General features: G+C 41.8%; 1 protein-coding gene across 1 annotated transcript in view; it reads left to right on the forward strand.

Moving 5' to 3' along the window:
* The first annotated feature begins 10106 nt into the window (after positions 1-10106).
* The window catches only part of LOC122186327 (methylthioadenosine phosphorylase), a 29747-nt gene continuing 12658 nt past the window's right edge, over positions 10107-27195 (forward strand). Inside the window, exons 1-4 of the mRNA XM_042882880.1 lie at positions 10107-10343; positions 16298-16384; positions 21356-21414; positions 23011-23178. Coding sequence (XP_042738814.1) covers positions 10320-10343; positions 16298-16384; positions 21356-21414; positions 23011-23178 — 338 coding nt within the window. The 5' untranslated portion in view covers positions 10107-10319. The remainder of the gene's footprint in view (positions 10344-16297; positions 16385-21355; positions 21415-23010; positions 23179-27195) is intronic.

The following is a 27195-nucleotide window of genomic DNA, read 5'->3' on the forward strand; positions in this document are numbered from 1 at the left end:
TATAAATTTTAAATTTATAATCAAATTTAGTCTTGGTTTTGGCTGTGGCGATTAGTTGACTCCCAGTTTAAGCCACAACAGCTTCACTCCAAATATTTTACAATAGTTGCTGAACTAAACTCTTTAAGTTGTCACTTTCTTAGCTTAAGTATCTGTTTTATTATTTTTGAAGATGGTAAATAAAGCAGACACACAAAACCCCTCTTTTTTTCAGGTAACATCTCTGAGCCTAATTTTTAATTGCTGTTTAGAGCTGTGTAATGAGCTCTAAAATGACATATACATCATTGCTCAGCTAATGTTACCGCACAGGTTTTTTTTTTTTCTGCTAGAGGTAAACCACACTGCTGAAGAACTTAAACTGTACTTAAAAGGGACTTACATGAAAGAGTGATGTGGATTCCGTTTGGCAAAGCATAGCCAGATGTTGGCTAGAAGTGCCATCAAATTCAGAACAAAGCCTTAAATACCCATGTACCTATTTACCTCTTTCAGAGGTAAGACCACCAAACCAGGGCTCCAAACACAGGTATGGGACTGTGAGCCCACTTACTGGGAGTGCATAGAGACATGATGAAGGTGAAGATCTGGCCCCATTCCTGCTGCCACTGGCCGCAGCAGGACTGTCTGGGGTGGGCATGCAGTAACTGGATGACACAAGAGGTCAGCAGTGTGTACCTGATGCCTGGAGTGAGGAGGAAGTGGAGGAGGATTGCCTGCATCAGAAGCTCTGAGTCATGATGCCTGCAGGGCCCAGTCCCTGGTGGTGCAGTTTGTAATCACTGAGAAGAACTTTTAGTCATGAGTCACGCTGCAGCTTTGTCTGAGCATAGCCAAGGAGAACAGGCAAAGTCAAGATCCAGGAATACATCTGAGGTTTGCAGAACTCTACCTCATGCAGACCAGTGGAAACTTTGTGCCAGCCGTTTCTGTTCTTCCCTTTTCAATTTCTGCACGATTGATGTAGAATTAAAGATAATGTATATGATTTTTTTTTTTTAAAGTCAGAAGTAGAAGCATGCAGCAGATCTGTGCTAAGTACATTCCAGCAGAGCCAATGGCAGTTGTCCAGTAGATAGCTTATCTGAGGCCAACTGAACTAAACCTCCTAAGTGCTTCCAAGAGCAGGTGATAAGGATGTATTCAAATTCTGCATGTATGAGAACTAATCAACTGGCACAGAGAAAGTATTACGGAGAAGTACCCAGTTCTAGCAGACCAGTGAGCTTATGTGAGAGTCACGCTGTGTTTTTGCAGTAGGAACTTCCAATACCATTCCAAAATATAGGTTCTTACTAGTCTTAAAACTTCCTTATAAAATGGTAGCATAGATTGCTTTTCACAAAAATCTGCTAAGGCAGAAGCTAGCACAAGATAGGGCAAATATGACAAACTTTGCTCTGAAAGCAGAAACAGGAGTGTGCTGACCAGGGTAGAATAGAGACTAATCTGAGATAAAGCAAATATGCAGGGTAGGGAGAGCCTAGTACAGAACAAATGTGATGGCTTTGATCCCTAAGCATAGAATAGAATGAAAGTGATATCTTTAAGAAGTATTGCCCTCCTATCTCAATAGAGAAATACAAAATATACTTAAAAACAACAGGCTGGTAACAGCCCTTATATGGAAATACATCTTCGAAACTGTGTGGAGCAGACTGTGAGCCTGGGATGCTCAGTCACTGAGTGGCCAGGAGAGAAGTTACCTTGCCAAAGAAAGGGTCTATTATGGTGTGTACATGGTGGGAAGGCACGATTTCTACCTCGCCACAAGGGAATGTATGTCACAAAATGTATTGTAACAAAAATGCTGCTTTGCTAAGACCCTCACCAGAGTCCGACTTATTGGCTGAGAGTGTTTCTCACAATTTGGTGCTGAAACCCAGAACCCAAAGTTGCCTGCAACGGACCTTTATCACCGTGAGATGGACGTAACCCTGCTCTAATTTCAGCTGTCCTAGGGCTGGTGGAGGCAGTCTGATGGAGAGCTGACCAAAGCCTCAAGGCTGTTTAAATTGGCAGGATCTATGAACAGCTGGAGAAATGAAAGGGAGAGTAGACACTGCAGTTTTGAGAAGTTGACCTCATAATTCCTGGTAACACTGTGCACAGACCAAGGTAAGACCAAGCACAACCAATCAGTTGTTCATGATTAAGTATTACCTCGGGGGTCAGGTTTTGGACACTTATGCTATAAAGTATCTTTCTGTATGATAACGTGCTTAACACTATACCTCATTTTTTAGAACCAGAATTTTAATGTGTGGTACCCTGCAGGAGGCCTGCTCCTGCACAACTAAAGTTTGCTAAGAGAAATAAGGAATAAGAGTTCCAGGAAAATAGGAACAGGGAAGAGGACTCCAGGGCAGTGCCTGCTAAAAGTCCATTAGGATGTATGCTGAGAAACTGGAAAGGAAATATAAAAACATAAGATAAAGAGAAAATGATCCAATATTTTGTTCTTGAATGGCCTAATGGGACAATTAAAGGAGTGTCTGTTCTGGCCAGAGTAGGTGTCTGACAAAGATTGGTATCTCAGGCTTTACAGAATCACAGGATCACAGAATAGCCAGGGTTGGAAGGGACCTCAAGGATCACGAAGCTCCAACCCTCCACCACAGGCAGGGCCACCAACCTCCCCATTTCATAGCAGCCCAGGCTGCCCAGGGCCCCATCCAACCTGGTCTTGAACACCTCCAGGGATGGACGGGGCATCACAGCCTCTCTGGGCAGCTGTTCCAGCACCTCACCACTCTCTCTGTCAAGAACTTCCCCCTGACATCCAACCTAAATCTCCCCTTCCTCAACTTCAAAACATTTCCCCTTGTCTTGCAGTTATCAACCCTTTCAAAGAGTTGATTCCCCTCCGGTTTGTAGGCTCCCTTTAGATACTAAAGGCTGCCATGAGGTCACCCCGCAGCCTCCTTTTCTCCATGCTGAACAAGCCCAGCTCCTCGGCCTGTCTCTGTAGGGGAGGTGCTCCAGTCCCCTGATCATCTCTGTGGCTCCTCCGGACCCTCTCCAACAGCTCCCTGTCTTTCTTGTACTGGGGGCTCCAGACCTGGACACAGTTCTGCAGCTGCTCTTTTGGGGCCTCACAAAGCAGAGTAGAGGGGGACAATCACCTCCCTGTGTCTGCTGGCCGTCCCTCTTTTGATGGAAGAATTGGCTTATGTTGCTTGCTGTGTGTGGAAGATGACACAGTGTATCATAATTGGATAGAACTCTGGTCAAAAGGAAGATCAGAAAAATTCCAGATCCTTTGGATAATTTACTTTGTCCTATAACTGTACCCAGAATTAGATGTCAACAATTTTCTCCTTTTGAGCAGTATCCTCTCCCTTATAATTCTGATACTGCACCTATTCCTGTTACTATAGAAGGGAGAATCAGAGCCTGTCAATGGAACAGAGGATACTGGCTCTGACCATTCCCTTTTCAGTCCACATGACCAAAGCTCTGTAACTGGTACTCCTGCTGGAAAGAGGAAGTTCTATCAGCATAGGAGCAATGCAATCTGCTATCTGCTTAAGCAGAGCAATGCAAAACGGATCTTACAAATCTCCCCTTTTCCAAAACTAACCCTACTGGCACTTCTATGTATCTTCTTAGGGACAGGGGATGTAGGGACGTAAACCTTCCCTTACTAATGGAGAGGTGAGAAGCGTTATGAAGGAAGTGAAATCCTTGATGGAAGAGCCTATCAGGCTAGCAGAACAATTCAATCGATTTCTGGGACCCGATATTTACTCTTGGGGTGAGAGGATTTCTATTTTAAGTATGCTATCTAATGGGGAAGAAAGAGGAATGATTAGGCAACATGCTATGCAGCAGTGGGAGAGAAGGCAGCCTTCAGGTCTAGAAGCAATCCTGGAAGTAAAATATCCAATAACAGACCCAGAATGGGACAACAATGAAAATGACAGGGGATGTATGAAGGATTTATGATAAATAATAACCCGAGGAATCAAGGATGCAGTGCAGGGAATATTGAAGGTTAACCCTGTAGCTAAAACATAGCCAAATATACAAGACTCTTCAGAAAGTAGAAGAGTGGCATGAACAACCACTAGAGAATCTTTTGAGGGAAGCACAGAAAGTGTACGTTAGAAAGGAAGAAGAAAAACAGAAACAAAAGACAAAGATGCTGCTTCGCTAAGATCCTTGCCAGAGTCTAACCTGTTGGATGAGAATGTTTCTCACACTCATCAACTGAAACAATACTTATGTTCTGTAATCATTCTCAGCATCGTCTTGAGCTCCTCTCCGTGTCTGTGGCAACAATAGAGAGCAAGGCTCAGCTTTGGACATTAAGGCCATGCAATGCAATTGTGAAGAAAAGCACAACTGCTAGATTACAGTGTGGATTTCCCTTTCTGAAGATACTTGTGTTACTAACTTAAAATGTCAAGGCTCTGAACCCGATCATCTTATCTTGCAATAGATTTTAGATACCTGATCTCATGCAGAGTGCATTTATTTGCATGGAAACCTTTCAAAATATTAACTCAAAATATTAACAAAATGCTTCCAGAAGACAAAATTTAAAAAAAATTTAGATACAGTGTGCAAGCTCCAACCTGTTCTGTGCTAATAACTTCTGTGAATGCGGAAGGTAACCCTGACTTGCCTGAGCCTTTATTTTTCACCCTCTTTATCGTGGATGCTGATTCTTTGAAGTAACTCTCATGAAACCAATTCAAAGCTCAGCTCTGTGTGCACAGTGCTAGCATTTCTTTACAGCAACTTTCATTATAATGAGAAATAAGACCTTTTACCTTGATACACTGCTTTTTATCTTCAAAGAACCTTCACAAATAAAATCTAGCTAATCCAAAAACCCCTGTATATGAAAAAATACTGATCATGGCCTGAACAGGTAACTAGCTTATGAGAAAGGGCTTGTGTTAGCTTGGGAGCACAAGGAAAGAGCCCCAGTCTGTCCTTAGCATGCAGCTAGAAGAAACTCGCTTATGAGAAACTACTCTGCAGCTGTAACTAAGTATCCTTGCTAATCCTGATACAATGCTTTGTTGTCTCCTGCTGTTATATATGGCCAGGATACACAGAGTTTGCTTGGACATCCTGCAAGCCAGCCACCACCAGCATCAGCTGGAGGAAACCCCAGGGCTGGCCACCACTGGTACCGAGGACTTGGAGTAGATTCTACCAGCTGGCTGCCTCTGGTACCGTGAGTACCTCTCTGTTAAACCAATGAATATTAACTTGTCTCCATGTACTTTCTACAGGATTGGTAGACCTTACACAGAAACAGGCGCTTTTGCATTACACCCTTCAACATAATTGATTATTATTATATTATGGCTTACAGGAAGGACTGAGGTGAAATTAAATTCACAGATATCTGATGACAAAAGAGAGTTTAAACTTAAGGGTGACTGTGTCCTAATTCGCTGTCCTCACTGTTAGCTACCCCTGTCCCAAATTTGGTCTGCACTATGATTATTTTCTTATCTGCAGAATGATTTCTATTTTTAACTAAATAAAACAGCACTGGTGTTATTTCAGTACTTATTACACTAAGAAAAGAATGTACAATTTAATTAGACCGAACTCAGTGAAGCATAGGGCCAAAACTGCAAGATGCAGGCAGCTAAAGTATCAGACCTAACTATAATGCTACTAACAACAGGGTTTTTAAGTATTACTGCCTGTGGACCTTCACCATGATTCTTCAGAGACATTAAAAAAAAAAAAAAAAGCAATTAAAAAAAAATCCAAAACATTTCATACAAGTCTGAAGAGCCTTGATCTGAGCATCTATGTCATTTTACATTTTTTGTAAAACTTGTTGCCTTTGCTTCGGCAACCTCTGATTAATGTCCCGTCGTGAAGTGCTCAGACAGCCCCAGCCAAATCACACGCTTTCATGACACCAATGTGGTGAGCAGCAAATGGCACTTATTGCAAGCAACACACTCTTCTTATAGTTGTCCCTTATATCACAGTGCTACCAATCATCCTTGCTATGGTTATCTGTGCCCAATAGACGTGTGGCATGTCTTGTCTTGCCATGTCTCATCATGGTTTCTCATGAGTCAAGGAGCCCCCGCAGAGCCTGATGACTGTCACAGCCCCCCTTTCACGTATTGCTAACCACGCGAGGGGCCCACACAGATTACGCCTGGTTACACCTGGTGACCTTGACAGCCCCCGCTTTACGTATTTTGTTGACTACATCTCTAACTTGCGTATTTTGTTAACTACATCTCCCCCTCCCTAAGCTCAAGCAAATCTACTACAACTCGAGAGGACCCTAACCGCGTACACCCCGAAATCCCCGCATTGCGCCTATACATGCCATTGTCCTCTCGGTTAAGCCTTTTGCCCCGTTACATCATGATTCACCAAATAATCCTACCCTAATGTCTTAAACCATACTTATAAATGTAATATACCTATATGCCTATATATAATATGACTATAAGTGTAAAGCATATTAATATTAGACTTAATGCAACTATAACTGAATACAGAATAGAGTTAAACAGAGTTAAACATTCCCGTCACTTTGGTGGACCATCCCAGAAGCACTTCCCATCAGTGGTGTTCTCCGTCCTTCTTTACTCTCTCTAGGACACGATGTATCTCTTCTGTGTCATGGTGAATGGTGATCAAGGTTTTCTGTCCATTGTCTCTTACACATTTCAGCAACTGGTGCAGGTCATCATGTTGCAAAAGCTTCCTTACCAATGTCCTTCCTTGGTAAGCCAAAACGAGATTCATCCCACTTGGAGTAGGTGATAGGTCTTTAATCACCGTATAATTATCCTGCAAGAACTGATGTGATGTCACCAACACTAATTAAAGCCACATCCTACAATACTAGTAAAGTTATAGACAGAGAGGTTAGAGATTAGAGCGATTGCTGATAGCTCTAGTGGCACTATCTATGAGTATGAAATTACAAAGATCCTTATACAAACATAACCTTTCCCAATATATACAAACATTGTCTTAGGTACCTGTTGGAGTGTACCTCAAAAATGACAAACATTTGTTCAATATCAAGGCAGATGTCTCAGGCTTTGAGAGCATTGCTCTCACAAACCAGCTGTATGGAATTGCTTGTTCTCCAGGCCTCAATCTGGCCACCTGTCCCTGAAGGGAAACCATTCTGATGCCCACAGTGTATACTGCACTGGCTTAAGCACCATGCACATCAGATTTGTTACATGAGGAAAGAGAAGGCCTGATGCTGTCAGGACTTCTAATGCATTTAAAGCAAGGAGTGATTTCAATCCCGATTTCTCTGCACAATCTATCAGGCGTGTGATGCCTTTCAGATCGAGGGATACCTCTCCCGGACCTCTGTTATCGTCCCCGACTATCAGGAAGATCTCCAGAACTCTTCCTTCCTCTAACAGGCTAGATCTAAACTTCTCACCATCTGTTAGTGCATCTCTCTTAACTCCTACATGCAAATTCACCTCTCTCCTTTCGCTATCCTTTTCAGTCACAGCTGGAAGCTGCGGGCTCCGCACCGCTCCCACTGTGCCCATCTCCCTTTGATCAAGCACTGACTGTTGTAGAGGCTTCTGATTGGTTGCATACGCACTCAATCTTGTAGAAGGATGTGTGGGTCGAGTCAATGGGCCTGAACACTGTGGCAGAGAGTGGGTCCGGAGACTACCGTTATTTCTTTCTCCGTCGGGTGCAACCTGAGCAGAGGGCGCCAGCCGGACGCCACCTACACCTTCAGGCGCAGTCAGGGTGGACAGTGCTGGCCGTACACTATCATCGCAGCGCCTGTAACTTACATCGCTTCCCTTTCTCTCTGCTGTTTTTTCTTCTACTACCTCCCTAACTTTTGACCAATCCGTACCCAGGCCTTTCCCGCAGTCCCCACCCCCCTGGGTGTTACTGCATTCCACCTCCTGAGAGGAGACAGCAATGTCCCATCCCAGCTCGCTTTTTTCCCTGCCCCCACAGGTGGTGTTAGGTTACACAGAGAAGGATACAGCGGTTGTCCTGGATACGGCTGGGGAGTTTCAGCAAAAAAAAAATCCAAAACATTTCATACAAGTCTGAAGAGCCTTGATCTGAGCATCTATGTCATTTTACATTTTTTGTAAAACTGGAGTGAAAACCCAATAGATGGCATACTTCTATTCAGAAAAAAAAAATATATATATATACACACACACATATATATATATATATGGATTTGCATTCCATCATTTAGATGGAAAAATGCACCCTATGGGAAAACACAGAGCTTTCACCTCATTTCAAAAAGTAAATTTTAAAAGTAAATAAAGTAAGTAAAACTTTATTTACCAAAAGTATGTTGCCAACAGAAGGGAAAGCACTTACAAATGTGTGTTTCGAAAGCACTATTTCCTACCTGCTGTTGAAGAGTTAAATAATTTTGAAGGCTCAACCTAGGTTCTCGGCCAGTGTAAACAGTGGGAACGCACTAACTGCTGTTTTACAGCAAGCTGACTGGAAGAAGTGCAAAGTGTCATATTTACACAGGTTTTAGAGAGACTGCTCTCTAAAGACTGCTCTCCAAGACTGTTAACTGCTAAATTTAAATGAACACTGCATTATATTTGATAAAGTACTTAATTTGTCTGGAAGAATACAGTGTTTCAGATGTTTTTACTGATTCTGAGTTAAGCTCTCTCTCACCATTCAGAATGTGCCAGAGCAATGGTTCACACGACACACCTTCCAGTATTGCATACAGTGATTCTCCTTGTGAGCTTACAGAATTTTCTAAGTATGTGTGTTATTTCCAACACACTATGAGCAGGGTTTTCTGCTTACTGTTCTGATTTGCACAGGCTATATACAGAGCTTTGAATAGTATCACTCCCATGGAACACATACAGTACAGAAAATCCCTGAGCATGAAACTGCAAAGCTGGTACTTTTTGGGAAGGTACAGTGCTAAACATTCATGGCAACTGTCTGTGCAGAAATAACTAGTGTAAATGGAGGTAGTAAATGGCCTGAGTCATCTCTGCTAGATGAAGCTGTTTTAAAGAAAATACATAACAAATACTCTTTAAAAGAACATCTAATTAACAAAATGGTTTTGATACCTACCTACCTGATATTTGTATTTATGTTAATAGAACCATAAACACATCAAAACAATTGATATTTCTCAACTTGAAAAATCATACGCTATACCGAATTTTCAGTTTGCAAGTACAGGTTAGCAGAAAGAAGAAAAATACTATAAATATAAAAACAGTAAATACTCCAAGTGCTGCTTTGAAAATAATGCCTTCTATTTTATAATGCAGGCAGACAATGTCAAAGGTGAGTGCTGGTGGTTCAGCAGCAGAGGACGAACCTTCCAGCAGTGTCTGATGCACAGACTCAGATGTGAACAATCCAGATTGTTTATTACAAGTTCTCACATCACTTATATACCTTCACAAGTTTTCTAGCTTTTCCATCTGCCCCTACATCTTTCCCATCCACCTTTACATGTCAACAGAGCATTCTACAAACACTCTTCAATCATTCATGCAGGCGCTTCTCCAACCAGAGCTGTGAGATGTTCTTTCTTCTTTTAGAGGTGTCCTTGGTTCTCATGCTGTTTATCTTGCTCCACAGCTGCTGCTCTGAATAGTTTCTCTTGTATTCCCACACCTTCCCACCAACATTATATTACATGTTGTTGCCACGTGCCTGATGGCAGCAGAGGGGCAGTCTGGCAGAATGGCATTGCTGTGGAAATGCCTATGAAGCAGAGGTGCATAATTGAATTCCTCCATGCAGAAATAAGCCTCCACTCACTGACATTCCTAAGCTCAATAATTATTTATGGAGACCAAGCAGTGGATGTGACCATAGTAGGGCAGCAAGTGGAGAGTTTCAGCAGCGGTAACAACAGTTAGCGCAGATTTTTACAGACGTGGCATTTAGGATCTTGTCAACTGCTAGCAAAAACGCACAGCCAATGATGGGGACTATGCTGAAAACTAGTGTTCTGCAGCAGAGAATACGCTCTATCAAACGGTGTTTTGCACTCTTTGTATCCTCGTGCTGGGGGCCCCGTGCCTGGATTCAGCACTGCAAGCGGGGCCTCAGGAGCACTGGGTTCACTTCCCCCCTCCCTCCTTCGGTGCAGCCCAAGGGCTTCCGGGGAGAGGAGGCATCTTTAGAAAGGAACAAACAAACTTGTTCGTGCCATCTTTTGAAGACACAGAAATCGCAATAGAACAGATCTTACTACGGGAGACTCTTAGCTGTTTCCTAATGAACGGCCATCACAGCTGACACGGCGTCCGCCAGGCCGTGCCCGCACCCCCGGGCGGAAAGGCCCGCCCGCTGCTAACATGGCTGCCACTGCGGCCGTGAAGGTAAGTGTGGGATGGAAGGGCCGCGGAGCTGCCGGCGAGCCGGAGGTGCGCCTCCCCTGCCTGCTGCCTGCCTGCCTGCTGCCTGCCTCTGCCCTCCCTGCCTGCCTCTGCCCTCCCTGCCTATCGCAGTCTCCTGAGCCGCTGCTGAGCGTCAGAAGCGGCCGCGCGGGACGGGCCGTGCGGCGGCCAAGCCGCTGCCACCTCGGCGCTGGGCACGGGGTCGTTGACCTTCCGCCTCTCTCTCGCTCCCTTCCCCCGTCCCGTCCCGTCCCGCCCCGGCGGCAGCGGCCCCCGGAGCGCGGGCAGGGCGGTCCCCGTGGCGGGCGGTGGCACGCTGCGGTCCCGGCTCGCTCGCGCCGACGCGGGTCCACTGCGGTGCCTGAGACGCCGTGGGGCTTCTGGGTTTTGCTTTGCTCTGCTTTGCCTTGGTTTGCTTTGCTTTTGTAAAAGAATGGTAGTCCAGCTGCAGGCCCATGGAGAGCTGCGCCTTCCCGGATTTCTGGCTGGGCTGTGGTGGGTCTGATTTGATAGTGAAAGTGACTGGAGCACATGCGAAGTTCCAGCAGGGTTGCAATCTGAATGAGGCAGAAGAAATCACAGCAGGGCTGGTCTGTGCTGTGGCTTTTAAAAATCTCTTGGAAGGCTCAGGGCCTGCCGCAGAGAGGAGGCTGGCGAGGCAGAACGCTTGGGTTTGTGTTTTGACTGGAGCAGTCATCAGCTTTCTTGAGATCAGATGCGTTCTTCAGGACCTCCTGTGAGGCCCTATCTGCAGTACTGTGTCCAGGCCTGGGGCCCCCAGCATAGGAGCGATACAGAGCTCTTGGAGCAGGTCACAGAGATGCTCAGAGGGCTGGAGCACCTCTCCTTTGAAGAAAGGTTGAGGGAACTGGGCTTGTTCAGCCTGGAGAAGAGAAGGCTCTAGGAGACCTCGCTGTGGCCTTCCAGTACCTAATGCGGTCCTACGGGGAGGGACTCTTCACTGGAGAGTATAGTGACAGAAAAGGGATAACAGTTTTCAACTAAACAAGAGTAGATTTCTGTTAGATGTCAAGAAGAAGATTGTTTGCTGAGGGTGGTGAGGCACTGAAACAGGTTACCCAGAGAAGTGGTGGTTGCCCAGTCCCTGCACGTGTTCAAAGCCAGGTTGGATGGGGCCATAGACAGCTTATTCTAGTGGGGGGCAACCAGCCCACAGCAAATTGATGTTTATGTCATACAGCTGTAGCACCTATCTCTAGCATGTACCTTTTTCTTCTCCAGACATAAATATTTAGGCAGATGAGCATTCCCTTTTGAACATTAAATCATAGGGCAGTAATAAAGCCAGAAAGTATAATACCAGATAAAACTAGTTACTGAAGGAAATTATATTTTTCTGGAATCGAGAAAGAGAAAGCTACCATTTTGATCCTGACTCCTGTTAAAATAATAATCTTCATTGTTTACTGAATTTATGCCTGGCCATTGTTAAAAATGATCTTTTTTTGATTTTGAGTTTTGTGACTGCTCATGTTGCACACTTCTTGTATCACTCTTAAGGCAAAAGTTTGTTCATCATAATGTTTGTGTGAATTTCAAGATTTTCATGAGCAAATTATGTCTAATATTTTATCTAAATGTTTGTGATATATAAGCAGCGTGAGAAACATCCAATATTATGCAGACAGTAATCATGTCTTCCTAATGCTTGAATATGTTCAGAGTTGGGGCTTGTGGATTTTCAAAGTATTTTCTGCTGCCCTTCTTCTCACGTTCCACAAGGGGGTAGCAAAAGACAATGAGACGTTGGAGCTGCTTCAGCATATTAGCCTTGAGACTGTCTGCCCGTGGTCAGTTTCCTCGAGGTAGTGGTTTTGACGTGTGAAGACGACCATACAGTCTCTTTTAAAATTAATCACTTGATGAATAGAATAGACTAGAACAGAACAGTTCCACTGGAAGGGTCCTACAAAGATCACAAAGCCCAACTATCTGACCTGTCAGGGATAATAAATTAAAGCATATTGGTGATGGCATTATCCAAATGCCTCTTGAACACTGACAGACATCAGTTGAGCATCTACTCTTGTTTAGTTGAAAACTGTTATCCCTTGTTCTTTTACTACACTGACAGACATTAGAAGGGGCATCAGCCAATTCTCTGGGAAGCCTATTTCAGCATTAGATGGTAAATAAAACATTTCCTTATGCTCTTTATTCTGAGGCAATTAGCAGCACTGCTGGTGCATTCTGCAGCACAATGGGAGATCGAGGTAGTGAGAGGAAGGTTGTGAAAACAAGGGAACCTTGGGGCAAGGGCAGAGTTGCTAGGAGCCTTCAGTCCTTTCAAGAGTGATTGAGCAGCAGTATGGCACCTCTACATGTACAAAAGCAGCCTCCTGGGAGAGCGAGCAACCAGGATGGACAAACAGAGTAGTGCTGCAGCTTGCATGTTAGCTTGCATGTCACATAGGCAGGGCATGCAAGGAGGGCAGAATGTGGTCCACTGTCTTCTCATCTGGGAGCAGCAGGGACCAGCACTCTGTTGAAACAAATATGATGAGCACTCACTGCAATGACCAGGATCAAGGCAGAACAGACTGGGGAGCCACAACCTTTGTGGCTGGCATATCCACACAAGGAGACTTCCTGATGAGCAGAAGTCCTTGCAAGAAGGAGAAGCTAAGCTATCTTCCAGCCCTGAGGAGACAGACCGCAGTAACATACAAGATGTTGGGGATGGCACATATGGCTCTGAAGGAGGATCCTCCCGCTTGTCTCTGAAGCACCCATAAATGACTGTTTGGAGGCACGGGGGCTGGAAAGAGAAAAAGGTGTGGATAATGGTTTGGACACAGAAACAGGCTCATTAGGATAATCCAATCAAGAACACAAGTCAGAACCAGTGCCATCAAAAAAAGTCAAAGAGTCTTAGTTACTGGGGACTCAGTGCACAAAGGTGCACTGAGGCTCCCATTTGCTGCCTTCACAGTCTCTCTAGAGATGTTTGCTGCCTGCCAGAAACCCACACTTCAGACACTGGAAAGAAGCTACCAGGTCTGATAAGCAACTAGTTTTTGCTCCCACTCTTTCAAACTGGGTCACAGGAGAGTGCAAATAGAAAATAGCAAAATATTTTAAAAGATTTTATGTTCCTTGGAGGATGTTGAAGGGACTGGGAGTACAGGCAGTATTCTCCTTAATCCTTCTGGTTAGAGACTAAGATTTGGGCAGGAGGAGAATGGACCAGCTGAATGATTGGCTATGTGGATGGTGTTAAACTGGGCATTTTGGGTACTGTGATCTCGGACACACTTAGAGAGACCACATATACTGGTGTTGGATGGGATGGAACTGGTGGTGGGGGGGCAAGAATGTTCTGGGCAGCAGATTGGCTGGACTGATTAACAGAGCTTTATACTAGATCTCATGAGGGAAGGGGGTGTACTTCCAAGGGACAGGGAAGGACTGAGAAATGCTGTCACTCTAGAAAGCAACATGGGAAAGCCACAGTTTTGTTCCCAAAAAATTTGGGAGGGCTCCTCCAAGAAGGTAACTCAGCCAGTTGCGCAGCTGAAGTGTCTCTAAACTGAACTGCATACGATGGGAAATAGGCAGAGCTGGAAACCATGGTGCAATGGTGCAATTAGAAAGCTGTGACCTGATTACTGTCCCAGAGACATGGTGGGATGAATCACAGACACTGAAACACTACAGTCAAGAGCTACAAGATTTTAAGAAGAAATAGACAGGGAAGGAGGAGTAGAAGGATTGCATTCTATGTTAAGAAATGGATAGGTTGCAAAGAGCTGGCGCTGAAGAATAGCCATTCTGAGGTTGGGAGTTTGTGGGTTAAAATTAGGGATCACACCTAACTACAGATCTCAAGTACTCAACATATTCTTTGCCTCACTCTTCACTAGTAGTCAGGATTCCCATGCCTTACACATCCCTTAACCTGTAGGCATGGATCAGGGAATGAAAAATTCTAAAAGCAGATCAAATCTGCTCATGAGACTCATGAGGCTGAATGTGTACAGGTCTATGGAGCCAAACAATATGCAGTTCATGGTCCTGAAGGAGCTGTCTTATGTGATTGCCAAGCCACTCTCCATCATATTTGAAAAGTCATGGCCATCAGGCAGTGTCTCAGGGTGACTGGAGAAGGGGAACATTGCTTTCATTTTCAAAGAAGATATGAAGAAAGACCAAGGAACTATAAGGCAGTGAGCCTCCCCTCTGTGCCTGGGAAGAACAAGGAGCAGATCCTCCTGGGTGATTTATTAAGGAACATGCAAGATGAAGAGGTGACCCAAAGCAGCTGGCACAGCTCCATCAAAGGCTGACCATGCCTGACCAATCTGTTGCCTTCTATAACGAAGTGGCAGCATTGGTGGACAACAGAGGGGCACCTGATGTCTACCTGGAGTTGTGGCCGGCTTTAAACACAGTCCAACATCACTTTCTTATGTCTAAATCGGAGAGGTATAGATTGGAAGGCTAGATTTGGCAGGTAAAGAATTGGTTGTATAGTCAGAGGGGTCAGAGTCAACCTATCTATGTCCAGGTGAAGGACAAGTAGTGTTCCACAGGGATCAGTCTTAGGACCAGTGTTACACAGCATCTTTATTAGCAGTCTAGACAGCAGAATTGAGTGCATCCTCAGCAAGTTTGTGGATGACGCTAATCTGAATGATGCAGTTGATACAAGAGAAGGCACAAATGCCACTGAGAGGGACCTGGACATGCTTAAAAAGTGGGCCTAGGGTAACCTAAGGAGGTTCAACAAGGTGGAGTGCATGTGTTGTATGTGAGTCAGGGCAACCCCTGATATGTATAGACTGGGAGATCTCTCTGAGAGCAGCACTGTAAAGGCTTGAGGCTTCCAGTAAATCCAAAGCTGGAGACCAGTAAGTCAACAGTATCCGGGGCTGCATCAAAAAAAGGGTGGCCAGCAGATCAAGGGAGGTGACTGTTCCCCTCTATCCTGCCCTTGTGATTCATTTCATACTTACTTAGTATATCAACTAAGTATCAAAACAGTTTCAAACTGTTCTTCCAGCCTGATTGCCCAAGAAAGTGAAATACATTTGAGCGGTCCTCTGCTTGACCCTCTCTTTTTCATTCCATTATGCTTTAGAACTATCAGTTTATTTCATTAAAAAATTGGAAGAAGTACATTAACGTCAAAGGATTAAATTTAAAAAGTAGGAATAACAGGAGCCTGTTTATGTTTCTACTTAAGGTTATGTGTTGAATAAAATCTGACCCCAACATACAGAGGAGAGAATGTTTGATGCTGCTGTGGGCAAATATTGGATGAGTATCTTTGCTCTTCAACATCCTAGAAGAGCTAATTGTTCTAATTGCGGAGAAGCCTAGCAGTGCTCTAAGCAGCTGACATTGTTAGCAAGTTCCTTTCATTTCAGGTGCTACTAGCTGTCTTCCTTTTCCAAAGATGTACAGAAACATTTTGCAGAAGCAAGGTGGTTCTTAGGTCTTTGCTGGTCAACTCAAAAGACTTCTAATTTTTCAGAAAAAAAAAAGTTTGTATAATAGTATATTATACTATCTTGTATTTAGTACTGCATATACAGGACTGCTCCTCTCTCTGGAAACAAGGAGCCTTTATTGTATGATGCTTTTACAGGTATATTTGACTCATAGAGACATTCCCAGAAAATACCTCTCATTTTCCTATTGGAAAAAAAAAAAAAAAAAGATGAATTGGCCCATCTTTTAAGTTTTTTTTCATAGCTTTTTTAATTGGGTATCTTTAAAGAAAAGAATTATATTGTGTGAAATCGTCAAGTTAAATAATTTTTTTTTTAGATGCTGTCATTGCAAATTTATTTCATAGTCTAGCCCCATCTCAAGCAGAAAATATGATTTGGGGCTGCCCAGGTAGTTATTGAGATACATTGTTAAATGGAGTACAATTTCAAGAAGGCTGATAATGTACTTTTCTTTTTAAGATTGGAATTATTGGTGGAACTGGCCTAGATGATCCAGATATCTTAGAAGAAAGAACAGAAAAATATGTTGATACTCCCTATGGCAAGGTCTGTATAACGTTTTATTATTACAAGACTCTTCCCCATTTTTAAAGATGTTTATTTGCTTGAAGAATTGTTAGACCAGGCTTCTCTGTTAGATGATCCATGTCTGTGTTAAATGGATACTCTCACGAGACTGTTTCCTTTTTATGGCCACGTGCTGTTCACTAAGTCTTAAAAAGATGATGCTGTGCAAAGGAGAATGCACTTTTTCTCCTTTGTATATTGGATTCATTTACAAACTCAGTCCTGAATTTGCAGTCAAGAGTCTCCTCTTTCATGTTTGTGCTGTTGTGTGGCCTGCACTATATGTCAGAGAGCTCCAGAAACCTTTTGACTTTGGAGAAAAATATTCGTTGAGGTATATGAGCTCCCATGTTCCCTGTAAAACCTTAATTATACCTTTATACACTTTATATAGTGTTGTCCTTGCAGTCTTGCTTACAGCTGCATCATTTGAAACAGATTGGAAAACGATGCTTAGAAACTGCTTGTATGTCAAGGTAATCATGATCTGTTGTCCTTCATATTGCTTCAGCCCTTTTCTTCTGCCAGAGGGAGTGGAGGCTGAGGATGTTGCTCTGTACACAGTGCCTAGTGTATTGTGAAAGACACACAGGAAGAGAAAGATAAAGGACAGGAGAGTATGGGCAGGGAAAGGGGAAGAGAGAAGTTCCAGTTGACACAGGAAGTTTATAGAAAGAACTGGATCTGAGATTTTCGGTAGTGCTGTAAGACCAGAGCAGCCTGAGTGCTTTAGAATTGCCCTCAGAATCTCCTCTATAGAGCAACATTAACTTTAATGTTTGAATGAATGAACTTTTCATCCTCATGGAGCTGGTGGACATGAAGGTGTGCAGGGGTTGGGTCACAAGGTACAGTGGTTTATGGTGCAGTGAATGGCTTGAATTGGTTCAGTTAAGACAGAGCAGAAGCAAACTTGACTAATGTAATTGGTATCATTAGGTGAATTAATATTTGCCTGTTTTAGCATTGAGGAAGGAGGAACTACACAGCTTGCTGCTCTCATTTTAGAGCAACAGAAATAAACAACTGTCATTGCACAATGCAAAATTGAAAATAAGAGCTTTTTTTTTTAGGTACATGTGGAAAAGTTTAGAAGTGTGGATCTTTTTTTCCTAAAGATGCATCATCTTCTTCCTCATGATTGCTATTGATATAAAACCGAACTGGTTTTTTTTTCTGCCATAAAGATGCTTTTTCATAGAGCCTTGAAAACTAAGAAGAGGTAGTCTGCCTGAAAATTTAGTAAGTAAAGAACCTAGTTTAATAAACCCTTCAGGTCTTTTTACTGGTGAGAATATTAAGATGCAACATGAAGTCTATATCGTTTAAGCAGAACTAGGAAGTAGCAAAATGAAAGTCTAAATGCCAAAGGGAAAGCGGAGAGCATAGTTAAACATGTATGTTCGTTTCTTTCTGCGCTGTAAAAATGTGAACAACACAGTCCCACTCCCCTTACATGTTGTTGTTTAATTGTTATGTGTCTTGGGAAGAACTTTAGAAAAAGGCTAGTTGCTGAAAACCTCAGGGTAGGTGATGTTCCTTGACATCTTTGACATTTGAGAATGGCGAAATACTTGGTTGGTTTTTTTTTTAATGCTACTTCTTTACCTTTAGAAACACAGTAATAGCATGCATTTTGCTCAAATAAATTCTTTGAACTGTCATCTGCTTTGATCATCTTGAATTCTAAGAATCGTTTGAAAACCAAGTGGGGATTTTATTTCTCTCCAGAAATCTAGAAAAGTTCCTGAAAAAGGAAAATAATACAAAAGTTTTGCAGTTTCTCTGTATCAGTGTTGGTCTTTCCCGATCTTTCAAGATATGTTAGTAATAATGGTGGAAATGTATTAAATTAGTTTTATTAAATATACAGGTGAAATTGTGTGTGTGCATATATATATATATATGTATATATTTATGTCTTCTCATTTTTTCTGCTTCCATCATTCCCATTGCATAAAACGTTGGGATGAAAATTAGTGTCAATACCTCAAAACCTTTTGGTATTTTATCTCTGTATATGGACAGTACTGCCCTCTTGGAAGACAGAAAAATGGCTTGCAACAACATTTATCTTCAGCAGTGTATTTTGAAGCTACTAATAAAACTTGCTTCAGAATATACTCTCAATTAGAAGGTTCTGCTTTCTGGACGATAGCTCTCATCCTGCTTTAGGATATTCTATTGTATGCCCCTCCTTTTTTCCTTATGGGTTTCTCTGGCAAACAAAACAGGTTCTTTTTTATTCTGCATATGTGCTCTGTGTGCTGGCAGCGGGAAACCAGGTAACACTGACACTCATCTCCTGCCTGCCCAGAAGTACACCAGTCATTTGTTTCATAAAACTGTGATTGCAGGCTTGGGGATGAAAAAAGCTGCTTCTTCCCATTATGGTTTTGCTGTTCATTTTGTTCTCTGTTCCATCTTGCTTCCAAGCTTAGGCCACTGGAATGAATTAATTCTGTGAGCACCACAAACATGTTGTGAAGAGGAGATTTGTTTAAACTGTTTGTTATAACTGTCATAACTTAGGGTGAAACACACAGGGTTCCTTCCTTCCTCTTCCGTTTTGCAACACTGTAATAGACGCATGGCTTGGATTTTATGGAAGGAGGAAGTAGTTAATTAATAATTCACACATGCCTTTGAATTCTGTTATTTGAAATCTTTGAAAACAGACAGGATTTCCTCACAAATGAAGCACAGTGCCATAGTACTTGATGGCAGGGCACTGCAGCCTCGCTGTGCCCCAGGCCAGGACACTCTGGTGACGGGGATGGGGTGGGAGGTGGTTGTGGTAGAGCTTGGATTGAGATTGTTCCTTTGGAACTTTTTACTTCTCCCAGCACTTCAGAGCTCTTCAGTGCTGAGGTAGTGGTGCAGGGATACAGTGCTGCAAAGAGGTGGCAAGAGAACATGAGCAGAACTGGAGAACGCATTAGCTCTGCTGAGTAGTCAACGCAGTTCAATATTTCTGTATCGTTCACATCCTTGTAACTTTGCTTATGCTGGTTTATCTTTATTTCCTTTATACTACTGACCCCCCACATGCAGTATTTCCAAACTCCTTTCATAATCTCAGCTCATCATTTAGCACTGTGTTCTTTGTTCCAGATTGTTTTCTCTATTCTGCCGGGACCTAGCTTGCTTGCTTATGACCTCACACACAAATCTTTCTTATGGGCTTCCTCAACAAAACAATCCCCAAAAAACAAAATTCCAAACACAAATAATTGTGATCCATCACTGTTATGGAACGCTGGAGAAGCAAACTGACTTAGCAAGTGGGCAGTAAGCCCTTCTCCCCATGAGAAAATTATAATCCTATAGCCACGTCTGGTGCGTAAGAGTATGCATAAAGTAAGGTTAAACATTTACATGTCAACAGCTTAATATTAAATGGAGACTTCTTAAAATGGAAACTTAAAATGGAGCACAGAATACATTTCAATCCTGAAAACAGCTTCTCTGAAACACTCCCTACATTAAAAAAAGTTGATTAGTCTGTGTTTGGCAGAATTTAAAGTTAGGTGATTCAGTAAGTGCTTTGGAGAGATTCCACATTAAGAATGACTGAAGAGACTTGTGCAAAAGGAAATAGAAGGTGGTATTGTTAGTAGAAGTAAAAATTTCTGAAATGCAATTCTATAGGACTTACATTTTTTTAAATTCTAAATCCCTGTATATTTTATGTTTAATAGAATTAACAACTATAAATGAGAAATGAAATCTTATAGCTTGCACTAAAGTATAAAAAATGTATCAAGTAGTAGACAATAGACATTTCTAAATATGAGTGTGTGAATTCTTGAGTCACTTGCAAGCTTGATTTCAGAATATAAATGGCAGTGTTGTTAATAACTATTTCAGCTTTAAATCCCAGGAAGAAGAGTGGCCTCCAGCAGCTTTACAGTTTCTTAGAAACTGAAATAAGGAAAATAAAATAGATGAAGTTCTGAATTGAGTGGGAGCAGCAACACATACAACTGCACGAGTGTTCAGAAGCATTTAACTAAACAGAGCCTTTACATATTTTTAACAAAAAGTTTTGAAGATGGGAAGCTAGAATTGTGCATTTCAGATCCCTGAAGTGTACAGCCCAGAAGGAGAATGCATCCCACAAAACAGTTTATTTAGCAGTTGCTGGCTTGAGATCACTTGATGCAGGGCACGTGTTCCGGCCAGGCATGTACAAAAACAATGCTCAAGCTTCCTGGCTAGTCAGGAGGAATGTGTGTTGCCCTACAGCTGTGAGAGTGAGAGTATATGCTAGGCTGAGCAAGTGCAACCCTGCTTCCTTGGGTAGTTTTGTCAGATTGAAGCTCACTTTCAAAAGCTGGGGAAGAGGGATTTTATGGGAAGCATGGGCAGCTGAAGGGTGGGTTAGAGGAGTTTGGGACATGAGAATGAGCTAGAAGTTGATGACTCAAAGGGAACAATGGGAAATGATAGGGGAAGGGACAGATTAAAAGTGATTCCTGTCGGAAGGGGGATTTCTGGAAGGAATGACTTTAGCAAAAAAGAAACAGTTTTATAGGAGAGTGTGAAATGCACTAACTGATGTAAAGGCTACTTATTCATTATTCTTTCCTATGTTCATTCTGTTCCGTTTGAAATTCTGTGTCAAAATATTTGAAAGTATCAGTGTTTCAAAGTACTGTTTAAAACCCCAAAGTAAGGTGTTGCAATTGTTGTTAGTATGAACACAAAAAAACTATGGTGATCCTTTGGATGCCAAGTGTGATCTTCTGATTCTAAACTCTTGTTAATAAATCTGCCACATCAAATCACAGACTTATTGTGAGCTGAAGACAATGTAAGACTGAAGAGGTATTTCCTTTCTGTAACTAGTATTTCCTTTCATAACCATCTTGCTTATTTTTTATCAGCAGTAAAGATTTTTGATGTGGTTGGCAGACAGTAACTAATTCTGTTTTGCTTGTTTTGTAGCCATCAGATGCTTTGATACTGGGGAAGATAAAAAATGTGGACTGTGTGCTGTTGGCAAGGTAAATTAACATTTTAAGGAATATTATGTTTTGAAGTGTTTTCCTTCTATATTAAACGAATAAATTTTTATTCTGACTTGTTCTTGCCCTGTATGGTTGCTCACAAAGCCAGTCAGAAGTCTGGATTTTTCCTGTATAGATTTAGTGATGTAGAGGCTAAGAGCATTAACAATACTGTCTAGACTTTGGAAGAAAAATCTCAGTAATCTGTCTGCCCTCTGTGTTTGCAGATCTGTGAAAAAGGAAAATTGTCTGTTTCCTGATGAACTGTCTATTTGGTACCTTTGTAAAATCTTTCTTGATTATTGAGTCCTCTGTCTGCTAATTTTATTGCTTAGAAGGTTGCATTCCGTGTAGTTCCTGGGTCACCTTATTCAGAAGATACTGGAAGCATCCAGTGATTGCTCAGAAATTTCACAGTGGCCTACTTGGAAGTGTGTATATGGGACTAGTGTGCTCTAGATTATGTGTAAGAACACTAATACAGCACTGGGACAGCATAGGCTGAGCTAGATGCTGATAGCAAGGTCCCTCAACAGTCTCAGGCAAGTAGAGGTGATGAGACCGAGGGAGTTGCACCTTTGTTTTTTGTTTTGGGGGGGAAAAAAAAAAAGTTATTTTTTAAATTTTTTTTTTAAAAAAAAAAAAAAAAAAAAAAAAGTAACATATATAATAAAGAAGAGGATTATTAGAACATCTGCAGTACTACTTAGTAAGTCTGCACACTTCGTGGCTTATCAGAAATGCTAGTGACTGCCTGACAGTACTTGGTGATGCAGCATGTAGCTCCCAGTTCCCAACTGATCAAGTTTTAAAACATTTCACTCTCTGTGAAGGAGCTAATCACGAAATTAAGTTCCTTCTTTTCTCTTACGTGGTTGGGAATATCTTTCAAATGTGTTTTATAGTTATGGATGTAATGTACCTCTGCTGTTGTGACAGATAAAATGAAAGCTTCTGCTTCTAAGACTAATTATTTTCTGTACTGGTGAAAAAAAAATCTGCAACAATGTGAAGTCATTCTTTTAATTTATGAAAGCTGTCAGATCATTTTAAGAGCAAATTGGTAAATCTGATGATCTTACTGTTTCCTTTGGGAAGGTAACCTTAAAACTGTGATTTCTCCTTTTAATTACCTGTCATGTGCCACTCTTCTGGGTGGGAGAATGCAAACACTGCTTATGAGCAGAAAATCTGTAGAGTTGCATACAAATCTTAGAGATCTGTTCTGGTAAATGGAATATTTAGTATTGCTATGGGTAGATATTCACAATCTATGGAAATGGTTTACAGAGTTCAGTGAAAATGCCGTTAAAATTCTCAAAACTGCTGAATTGTATTTGGATTGTAGTTTAAAGAATTTAAAATTAACTTCAGCTTAAAAAAAAAAAGAAAAGAAAAAAAAGAAACTACAGCACTACTTTGTGAACCAGATGTTGAAGCAACTTTGATACAATAATGAAAACAAGCTATAGAGCAAGTTGCTAATATGATCAATGCCATCTCTAGTGTTGTTCACAGAAATTGCTTATTTGAGAGAAGGAAAGCAATTTCATACTGATTTGTTTTACTCTCTGGCAACATGTTTCTTTGCAGACATGGAAGGCATCATACAATTATGCCATCAAATGTAAATTACCGTGCCAATATCTGGGCATTAAAAGAAGAGAACTGTTCACATATTCTAGTGACTACTGCCTGTGGTTCGTTACGAGAAGAAATACAACCTGGGGATCTTGTCATAATTGACCAATTCATTGATAGGTGAGTAACAGCTGTTTTTAATTACGTTCTTGTAGTTAGCTTTTATAGGATGATGTGATAACCTCACTTCTTGTGGCACAAAGGGAGATTGATACAAGAAGGCAGGACAGGAAAGTGAAACAAAAGAAAACCAAACAAACAAAAAAACACATCTGAAGAGTGGAAGTGCCTTACTGCTGCCATTGCTGAAACACACCACCTACCCCTCACTGTGCTCACATGCACTGTTTGAGCTCCATAAATGTTCAGCAAGTGTCAGTGAATGTCAGTCGTCAGGTCATGCCTTGGATGGGTGCCATTGAACAGGCTCTGAGCCAAGCATTGTTCTCACTTCTCACACCACCCTCTGGTGCAAAGCTTGTTATCACAGTCCCATGGTGGTTTCAAGAAAAAAAATCATTGAGGAGAATGAGGGGAGAAGGGAAGGATACATGTTGAAATCAAGTATAGCAAAGGAGCAAAACATGATAGGACCAGGGGACCAGGGGGAATGGTTTCAAGCTACGGCAGGGGAGATTCAGGCTGGACATGAGGAAGTATTACTTTTCAGAAAGGGTGGTCAGGCACTGGAATGGATGCCCAGGGAGGTGGTGGAATCACCGAGCCTGGGGGTGTTCAAGGAAAGGCTGGATGTTGTGTTGAGGGACATGGTTTAGTAGGAGCTATTGGGAATAGGTGAACGGTTGGACTGGGTGATCTTTTAGGTCTTTTCCAACCTTGGTGATTCTATGATTCTATGATTCTATGAGTACCACCAATGCACTTAATGGAACTCACCTTACTCACGGATCACCAGGAGGCTAGGTAAAGTAATCTAATACCTAAGCCAGCTTTTTCAGATTCTTTGGGTAATTTGAGCTGAGCCAGTCACCTCAGCATGTACCAGACTTTCACATATACTGTGATTACAAGCAATGAACACATCGATGTTAGGATTTGTAAAATCACAGCTGAGTGAAATGCAAAATTAAAAACTCCTCTTCCTCTTGTTGACCATCCAAAAAGTGTTTCCCAGCGATGGTGTTTCCATTCTTCTTCACCCTTTCCAGGTGTATCTCATATGTATATCATGGTGAACAGTAATTAGGGTTTTTTTGTTCATTGTCTTGGATGTGTTCTAGATGGTACATATCATCATGTTGCAGTAATTTCTTTACTAAAGCAAGATTCGTTCCATTTGGGACAGGTAGCAAATCCTGGATTAATGTGTAGTTGGATTGCTACAACTGACATGACATTACTGGAACTGAATAATTGAAGTCACATCCCCTGATGTTAGTAAAGTTGCAAACACACACATTTGAATGATTGCTTGTATCTACAGCAATATTGGCTATGACTATAAAATTACAAGAGGTTCTCATACACACACATCCTTTTCCAATATAGATGAGCACTATTTCAGGGGTCTCATTGGGATACCTCTCAAAACAGCAAATGTTTTGCTCTGTGTCAAGACAAAGGTCTTGAGCCTTTATGGTATTACTCTCACAAGTAAATCCTTGTTGTTCCCATACAGAACATGAACTAATGTCAACCATTTGCCATTCATTTCCATTTCGCTGGGCCCAAATTTTGTGTTCTAATGAGTAGAGTATAACCCCACTGTGATTCAGCCCTAGCACAGTGATTGGGTGTGTGCGGTATTCTGAAGCACTGCATATTGTTAGGACAAAAGCTGTAGCATGGTTATTAACAGGATCATAAGTAAAATTAACTAGATGTGACCAAGATTGAAATTCTCTTTCAAATTTCTTTGCATTGTCTCAGATCACCTTTTGAATTTTAGTGGTTGAAGTGTTTCCTTTACCTTCTACAACTAAGAGCTAGGAAGACATTATTTTGAATTATGGTAAATGCATCTACAATTAACTGATTGTCTTTTATGTTAGTTCTTTCCCATTGAGATAGTACATTAGATAAGAGTCGCTGGTTGGTTCCCAGTGCTGACAGGGAAGACTGCAGGAGCGTTGCAGTGCACGTTGATCACTTATTGCATCCAACACCCTAACTTTATTTTTTGTCCTGCATCTCCCAGGAGCTGGGGGAGTTAGCCAGTATTATCCTGGCCCCATTCATCTTCTTATACATTTCAACACTGTGCTTAACCATGGTTGAAAGGGTTATGCCTCTGTTAGAATTAGAATTCGGTCCCATGTGCCCCGTATGCCCAATATGGGCATGGGACCACAAGCAGCCAGTGAGTGTGATGGGGTCAACATAAGCAATTACAAAAATTAATCTGAAGAAGATGCCTGTATGAAACAGTGACACTAATGATACCAGCAGTGTTCTCAGGGAAAAGAGCAGGGAGAGAAAGGGAACTTGGGAGACGCAGCAACAGGATCAGCATTCGTTAGCATCTCGAAAGCGAAAGAGAGAACTTCCCAGTTCCAGAGGAACCAAGGTCAGAGAAAGCAAAACTGGAAAAGAAAAAAAAAAGCTTCCTGGTCACAAATGAGTCACAGTTAGAAGGTAGGTAAAGTCCATATGGTTAGTTTTGTACATTTTCCTCTGATTGTCTTGAGTCTTCCAGATGTATTTGTTAAGAGGCTCTTTGAGGGTTAAAAGGACAGGATCAGTGTGGGGCAGATCGATCAATTTGGGTTTCTGCTGTGTGCTGCTGGTTGCAGATCTCTACAGCAGCTGTAAGAACAGCTCTTAGAACTGCACAAATGATTGATTTTCACTTTCCCTCCCCCATACAAGTTAGTTTTTGTAGAGGGAATTTATATGATCCACAACTCCCTTGAAGTTGGACCACTTACTCTGTGCCCACTCCATCTCCACAGGGAAGGGTTTGACACCGTGTTTGTTTTTTTGCTTTGGCAGCCACTGCCATTCTTAGGATCCTGGTGTATTAGTTTCAGAAAGAAGGCCTAAAATCCCTTTTGTTTTAGGTTTTTGTTGCTTTCTGTTTTTTAAATTTTGATTATCAAATACATATAAAAGTAAACTTTGTAACTTAAATAAATTAAATTTATTACGTATTTTATATGCAGCCCAGGACAACTCCTGTTCCATCAGTGTGACTTTCTTTAGTCAATACAACATAATGGTAATGCAGCATTGAAAATTTAGTGCAGCTGTTCCCTGCTTTGCAGACAGGTTAGTGGGACAGATAAGGATGGCCAACCCTTGACTGAAGTAACAGGGCAACAGGCAGGAGAGGCCGAAAGGTACTCTTCTTTGCCAGCCACTGCTTCATAGACAGCAACAAGCAGAGGCTGGTTCAAATCTGTGTTTGTTTTTAACAGTAAGCATAGCATATCAGGTAGCTGTGACATTTTCAGAATTGTAGATTTCCACATGGAAGGGAAATTGTTAGACCCTGGGTGCAAGTACAAGTTGTCACTTGATCAGAGCAGCCATAGGTCATGGTTTCTTTGCATGCAGTTTGTATGTATGGTGCTAAACATTGTAGGATTTCTTGTTTGACCATCTAGTCATATGCCTGTTCTCTCCAAAAAACAGGGTACCTAGAAGTCAGAAATACATGTTTGTGCATGTGATCTTTCTTAAGTGATCTCTTAGGTATCTGATGTATAGAACACTGCTCTAAGTGAAAGGGTTCAACCAACAACATGTGAAATATGCAGGAAATTGATTATGATTTTCCCATCCCTCCAATTCTAAATAATTCATTAGCAAACACTTGAAATAGAGATGTCAAATCAGATTTTGATGGCAGCCCTTCAATGTGTTGTAGGAGAAAAATTAATACTACCATTTCAACCAAATTTAAACCGCAGATTATTTAGCATGTACTTTTATTTTGCTGAACTCTCTTCCAAATATGTAACCTCTTCCTTGAGAATAAGTTATATATCTTTTTCAAATCTGCAGTAACATATGACAACCTTCATTTAAATATTTGCTGATGAGCTCATGAGTTGGGTGTGGAACTGAATTTGGCAAGGCCAAACTGCACAGTGTTAATTTCTCTTGTTTATATAAACGAGGTCTTGCTAATGCAGCCATCAAGAAGACACACAGTGTTAAAAAGGCTGGTGAAAA

Source organism: Lagopus leucura, unplaced genomic scaffold, assembly GCF_019238085.1.
Source record: "Lagopus leucura isolate 7727_CA_CO unplaced genomic scaffold, USGS_WTPT01 Super-Scaffold_100036, whole genome shotgun sequence".
NCBI classification, from domain to species: domain Eukaryota; kingdom Metazoa; phylum Chordata; class Aves; order Galliformes; family Phasianidae; genus Lagopus; species Lagopus leucura.